Source organism: Cucumis melo, chromosome 4 (assembly GCF_025177605.1).
Source record: "Cucumis melo cultivar AY chromosome 4, USDA_Cmelo_AY_1.0, whole genome shotgun sequence".
Lineage (NCBI taxonomy): Eukaryota > Viridiplantae > Streptophyta > Magnoliopsida > Cucurbitales > Cucurbitaceae > Cucumis > Cucumis melo.
The window spans coordinates 7,276,020-7,283,404 of NC_066860.1; the positions used below are offsets into that span (position 1 = coordinate 7,276,020).

At 35.5% G+C, this 7,385-nt stretch overlaps 1 protein-coding gene across 1 annotated transcript; it reads right to left on the bottom strand.

Annotated features, from left to right (window-relative positions):
- Positions 1–4,191: 4,191 nt before the first annotated feature.
- LOC103495031 (cytochrome P450 CYP82D47-like) lies at positions 4,192–6,860 on the bottom strand. Its single transcript, XM_051083235.1, has 3 exons — positions 6,687–6,860; positions 5,088–6,266; positions 4,192–4,953 (listed from the first exon to the last, which is right to left on the bottom strand). Exons 2-3 carry the CDS (start codon positions 6,054–6,056, stop codon positions 4,330–4,332), a joined length of 1,593 nt encoding a protein of 530 aa, XP_050939192.1. The 5' UTR covers positions 6,057–6,266; positions 6,687–6,860; the 3' UTR covers positions 4,192–4,329.
- Positions 6,861–7,385: the final 525 nt, after the last annotated feature.

Below are 7,385 nucleotides of genomic sequence, written 5' to 3' on the forward strand. Positions count from 1 at the left end.
ATTCAACCCCTCCAAGTCAAAATTCCAATTCAAACCCCCTCTAATTATTAACTCATTCCATTCAATTAACTTTTCATCCTCAAATTTTCAAATTTTGAAACCAAAATTTAAATTCCCAAACCCAATTTCTCAAATAACTCTCCTCAAATTTTTAACCCGCATTCCAAAACTAATTAAATATCCTAAAACTAATTCAATATTCAATCTTAAACTAACTTTACAAAAATAAAACTATAAACTAACTAATCTAAACTAATTTCTAACTTAAACTAACTTCAGAGCTAATAAGAAATTGCTTTAAACTTACTAGAAAAGGAAGAACGATGGTGCGGTGGCGAAGAACGATGACAACGAGGCAAAAAACCACAAGGAAAAGCTTGGATGCGGTGATGGCAATGGTCCTTCTTCTCTTCTCCTCTTTCCTTCGTTTCAATTTTGTCTTTCACATAACTAAAACAAAATATATAGGGGACGCCATGTATGGCATCAAAAATTGGTAACATATTTTCTGACGCCATGTATGACCATTGGGACCCCTACCCTGACATAACTAATATTCAAGTGGTTTCCGACGTCCAGGCAAGTTGTCGAAAAATATGTTACCAATGTCCGATGTCGGACGAGAATCGTCGTGAACAGGTGTCACCATGCCCGACAGCTTGCAAAGAATGCCAGGAGAAGTTAAATATTTATTTAGTTGTGAACTATTCCTGACGCTATAAACCTGGACGTAAAAAATGTGTTCTTGTTTCCCAACTGTTGAAATTTATATTCTAAAACTCATAGTTTATAGTTAAAAATTACATTCTATTCAATAAAGTGTTTATTGAGGACTTGTTAGTGAAAATAGAATACTATAATCTTGAATCAAATAACTAAGGTTCTGAGGCTACCTACTGTAGACTTAAACTTTATATGGACACATAAATATGAATCAAGTTCGAGTTTATAGTCCAAACGGTCTATAGTGTATGAATAAGGTCGGGCGCCTAATTTAGGAAACACTATGGATGTGACCCGCTCTGTAGTTAGTACGAACAATGTAATCCTAAATCGTTCATGTAGAGACATGGAAGTGGAGGCATCCTATGTAAAGAGTTTGCATAAGACTGAAACCATGAAATTGTCACTTTTAAGTTAAAGCACCGTTGACTATATAAACTGACTATTTCGATTATAATGACTTAGGTAACTTAATCTTGATTCTAAGCTAACTATGAACTTTTGTTCAAACAGTATTATCCTTAGATCAGCAAAAGTGAGGGCAGCTCAACGACGCTGATCCAATAAGCCTCCCATTTTAGGAGTAAGACCAGGTAGATGGCTAAGGACATAGGGTGCAAGACGAAATTCACTCCTACCCGCTTTAGGGTTAGTAGATAGGTTGTTCACTTAAGCACTAAATCCAAGTCTTGAACAAGGGATCCCACCCTCTCATTAGTTCGAGATGGATTCGATTTATAGGTTGGACCTTAAATCAAATGTTCAATAGTGGATAGGTGGGACTTAAGGAACAAGACGTAGTCTCGGGGATAAAACGGTAATTTGACCCAACCAAGGTTACGAACAACTTGTGAAGGATTAACTTACTGGTCATGGTTATATCAAATGGACTTTTTAGTGGAATGACCCGTTAGTTAACGAATATTGATTAACTCGATCTAAAAGGATTTAGCCAATTAATCTCGAATCATTTGAGCCCATGATCTATAGGTCCATTAGGTTCTCCTACTAGCTCACAAGGAATTAATTAATAGAGTAATACGTTGAAACAATTCGAATTGTTCGAATTAGTTAGAGAGAGAGATACCGACGATTATATGTGATATAGTCATCAGTTATAGAGTTTTAAGTTTAAATGTGATTTAAATATTAAAAATATAAATACGAATTCATATTCAAAATCTCGAAATTGATAGAAAAGGTCAAAGTTGTTAAAAGTCAAAGTGTTGACTTTTGACTTTGAAAAGTCAAACTTTGACCAGCTTTATATTCAAATGTGATTTGAATTTTATAAAAATAGATGTGAATTCATACTCAGGAGGTCGAAATTAGTCAAGAATGACAAAATGGTAAAAAGTGAAAATGTTGACTTTTGACTTAAAAAAAGTCAAAGTTTGATTTTGATTAGAATGGTCAAATGACCATTTTTCTTATTGACCAAAGTTGGTAGGAAAATCCAACATTTTGTTGGATAATCCAACTAACTCTTAGTGGCCTATGTGGAAGCTTATGGTGTTGACACCAAGCATACTAAGAGATAATGGAATGGTGATTAATTCCACTAAATGTTAATGGAATGCTAGGTGTTGAGATTTAATAAACTAATTACATGAAATTTTGCATGTAATTAGTCTATTTAAGGGGCATTTTTCAATTTAAAAAAATATTTTTGCAATTTTTTGTAGTTTTTAATTACTAACAAACCTATGCTTTCAAATCTCAAATTTGTTTTTCCACCTCTAATTTTCATCTCTTTCTTTAATTCTTTCACTTAATAGGTCCCACAACCCCGTTCTTAGTCTAGAGAATAGCAGGTTAACACTAATGGTGGTCCCGGTTCGTGATCGTTAAGAGATTTAAAGAAGTCGGGAGAAGCTACAAAGGTATGTTTTTTTTTTCTAAACCCTAATTAGTGTAATTAGAGCTTTTTCTCTTAAGCATGTTAACATCTAAATTAGATTAGATGCATCTAGAGTAAAATTTTGATCCTTAATTTTGATGCGTTAGTATGCTATCTATCTCCGACGTGCCTCGTGAATCATCGGGAAAACATAATATTACAATAATATTTTTAATGAGTCCCAAAGAATGCAAAAAGGCACATTTGAATGTAAAAGTTGGTCAAAGTTTGACTATTCAATGTTAAAAGTCCACATTAAGACTTTTTACAACTTTGACCATTTCCATCAATTCTGAGCTTCCAAATATGAATATGTATTCATATTTTTAATATTCAAATCATATTTAAACATAAAGCTCTATCTAAAACAGATAACCGATGACTATATCACATACATTTGTCAATTTCTCTCTCTTTACCTATTTCGAAAAATTTGAATTATTTTATCATATTGTTCTAAGATAATTGCATATGAGTTGGTAGGGAAACCTAATGGACCTATAGATCATGGACTCCAACAATTCAAGATTAATTGGCTAAACTCTTTTAGACCGAGCTAATCAACATTCGTTAACTAACGGGTCATTCCACTAAAGTCATGTAGTTGTACTCCCCTCACAATAGATATATTTATATTCATCTAATATATCAATGATCAGTAAGTTAATTCTTCCAGGTTGTTCGGAATCTTTGTTGAGTCAAAATACCGTTTTACCCCCGAGATTACATCTCATTCTTTAAATCTCATTGATCTAGTACTGAACAATTGGTTTAAGGTTCAACCTATAAACTGAATACCTCTCGAGCCAATGATAGGGTGGGGTCCCTTGTTCTAGACTTGGATTCAGTCCTTAAGGGAATAACCTATCTACTAACCTTAAAGCGGGTAGGAGTGAATTCTATCTTGCACCTTATGTCTCTAGCTATCCACCCAATCTTACCCCTGAAATGGGAGGCTTGTTAGGCCAGCGCGTTGAGCTGTCTTTACCCATGCAGATTTAATGATAATATCATTTAAACAGAAGTTCATAGTTAGCTTAGAATTAAGATTAAGTTACCTACGCCATCAAAAATCAAAATAGTTAATTTTATGTAGTCAATAGTGTTATAACTTAAAAGTGACTATTTCATAGTTGCATTCTTATGAAAACTCTATACATGGATTCCCCACTAGATAACCTCCATACCTCAGTTTATTGGATTCAAGATTATAGTATTATATTGTACTAATAAGTTCTCAACAACCACTTTATTGAATAGAATGTAATTTAAACTACAAATTACTATTGAATAGAATGTAATTTAAACTACAAATTACGAGTTTTATGACATAAATTTCAACTGAGTCACCCAATTCAAATGAACTCTCCCCTGAACAGCCCCGAATTATTCTTTTTAAAAAATATCAATAGAATGACTTCTTTTTCTTTTTGGTGTATTTTGGCTCCAACTCTCTAGTCAGAAACAAAGTCATTACAATTTACAATGGAGAAGAGGGAGGGCAAATTGTGCACTTGCAGAATAACCACAAATGACCCATATATCCATGGACTTTGAGACAAATCATCTAACGATTAAGAATGTTTTACTAAAAAATTATGTTCATCTCACCAAAAGTTAATTGATTTTGTCTCGTCATAAATTACATGGATACATATTTAATTCAGATTCAAGAATTGAGAGAAATACAATGGACTCTGCTACGATCATACATAAGCACTAGCAAGAAGGCGCGGCTTGACGAGAACTTCGAGAGGGTTGGTTCTGTACATTGCAATTCCAAAGCCAGCAGCCATGTCCACTGGTCCATCAGAACGAGTATTCAGTTCAAACGAATGAATCAAACTTGCCAGCATCAACTGTGTCATTTGAATCCCAAGGTTCATTCCAGGGCAAGCTCTTCTTCCACAACCAAATGGGATAAAGTCAAATCTTTGCCCCTTGACGTCCAACTGCTTGTTTCTGTTGAGAAACCTCTCAGGCTTGAACTCCAAAGGTTCAGCCCAAACCTCGGGGTTTGTATGTATCTTCCAGATGTTTGTAATGAGATGTGTGCCGGCCGCAATGTTGTAGCCTCCGACTGTGCAATCCTCACTGAACAATCGAATACCTGACAACGGTCCAGGTGGATACAACCTTAATGTCTCATTCACTACAGCTTGGAGATACACCAACTTGCTTATGTCTGATTCCTCCACTAGCCTTTTGTTTCCTACATGAATGTCTAGCTCCTCTTGTGCCCTTCTTAGTACCTCCCTATTATTAAGCAATAAGGAGACGGCCCATGCCAGACTTATCGTTACAGTGTCAGTTCCCCCAGTGATAATGCTCTGTTATGAACATTTTGGTTATGTTTTTTAAACCAACAATATTCAACAATACTATTTTTATGCGTTCCACTCATATCTCACACACAAAAACAAAAATATTTATATGGAATAGAAAAGTGAGAATTGTGCATTACCATACAAGTGGCTTTAATGACTGTATCGGCGTCGTAGCCCGCAAGATCCATCCCTTCAAGATTAGAAAGCAATACATCCATCAAGTCACCATGTTCACCATCGATAGCACCTGAGTTTCTCTTCCGACGATGATCCTCAAGCAATTCCTCCAAAAGAGAGTCCAATTGTTTTGAAGTTATCTTCATGGCCTTCTCATGTCCACCTACATCCAACCATCTCAGGAAAGGGATGGAATCTCCCACCACAAACTTCCCCAACAAATCCAAGAAATCTCTCATAACTTTACGATACCTTTTCATCTCCTCAACCTCACCAGAACCACCAAGGAACCGTTTACCGCAAACCATCATCAGAACCACTTTCAAGTTAATATTCCCAATCAACTCTTCCACATCAACCAATATAGAGTTTGACCCTTCCTCTCTCTTTGTCCATTGATTGTAAACCTGCTTCAAAGACTTCTTCACTTCAGAAACTCTAACATCTCTTTGTAACTCCAGACGGCGGTTCGAAAGCACCTCGGAAACTACAATTTTACGCATACTACGATAAAAAGAATCGTAAGGCCTGGTCCCAAATGCCGCATAGTTGTAGCCTAACAGCTTTCCTGCCACACTTTTGGGGTGAGAGGAGACAATTGAATCAAGGGTTGTGTGACACTGTTTAGCTAATTCGGAACTGCTAATAATAAGAGTTGGTTGGGCACCGAATCGGATGCGGAATATTGGTCCATATTTGTCAGCCAAGGCTCCCAAGGTTTGATGAGGGAGTTGTGAATCACTTTTGAGAAGTTGTAGATGACCGATTATCGGCCATCGGCCATCTACTTCAGGAGGTTCTTTGCGTTTATGGGCAGTAGCCTTCTTCAAAACAAAAAGAAATGAGAGAACCAAAAGAAAGAGACCAGCTCCAAAGCTGTAGAGATATGACGAAATGATTCCAATTGGTGGTGTTTCGGTATGCTCCATTTCAATTCAGGATCGACAATCGGACTAAGACGGATGGATGTGATAAAGCAATGCAGTCGCCGTTTATCGGATCAGAATGGTTACCCCCTTCTCCACTGTGGAGAAAAAAATGAAAAGAGAAGAGAAGAGAAAGCGTGGCGTACTGATGGCCTTGAATGAACGACCCTATACGTGGCATACTTATAGCCTTGAATGAACGACCCTACTTTTCTTTAAAAAATAAAATTAATGTTAGTTGTTGAGTAATTATTTATCTCTTGTTGGTGTTGTGCATGCAGTCAATCAAACACAAATGTCGTTTTCTAGCATTTGTTTTGCCATTAATTAAAATATTGTTTAACAAAATGAAATTTTAGTTTTCCTTCTTCTTTGTAAACCAGAATGAAAAAGGGTGAGAGAAATTAAGGAAAAAGTGATGGAGATGATGTTTGATAAAAAGAGAGAAGGAAGATGAACAACCAAGATCTCATATATCTATGGAAATTAAGCAAAACCCAGTTCTTAAATTTGCTCAAAAACCAAAAGAATCAAATAAATCAAGCATTGAAGACGGAAACCCATATAAAGAATTTAAGCTCAATAAAAAGATGAAATATAGAATATAAAAAACAGAGAAATTCTCAAACATACCTCAGATGTAGATGGATTCCCATCGTCTTCAATGCTTTCAAACATCATCTCTGGATTTCACCAAATTGAAGAACCCAAAAGAGCCAATTAATGTGGGAATTTTTTTCCAATCCCAACATCAAAACTTCCCAATCTGGCCTCCATCCAATCAACATCCTTTTTTTCCAATTCCATCACAATCAACTTGGCTACTCGCAATTTCTTCCTCCACATTTTTATGAAAACTTGGGGCCAATATATATATATATGTATGTATGTATGCATATATATTTTACAAAACAGAAGAAAACGGAAGAATTTCGAGAAAATGAAGGAATGGAGTGTTGTTCACAATCTTAAAAAATTTGATTTATCTCATTATATTAGAGATAATGGAGATTTCTCCAATTTTTGCACAATCTTCAAAGGAAGCGATTTATTCTTTGTGCAAGAATATTCTCCCACAAAATCTGTTATGTAGCAGACATCTGAAGCTTAAATAGTGGACCTCCGACACGATTTACTTTAGGACTCGTGGACCAGCTGCATGCATGTTCTCTTTTATAATGGTGTACATGGTCGCACTACAACAGATTAGGCTTTCAATAACATTTTTTAATAACTTGTATTATAAAATGTAGTTATTAAAAAATGTTATAAAAAATAAATAAGAAAAGCGGGCGCGAGAGAAAAAAAGAGTAAAGAAATAAAAAAAGATAA

Coding starts and splice junctions, on each gene's coding strand:
- LOC103495031 (XM_051083235.1), bottom strand. CDS start 6,056: ATGGAGCATACCGAAACACCACCAATTGGAATCATTTCGTCATATCTC. Junction 4,954..5,087: donor TCATTAAAGCCACTTGTATG/GTAATGCACAAT, acceptor TGTTCATAACAG/AGCATTATCACTGGGGGAAC.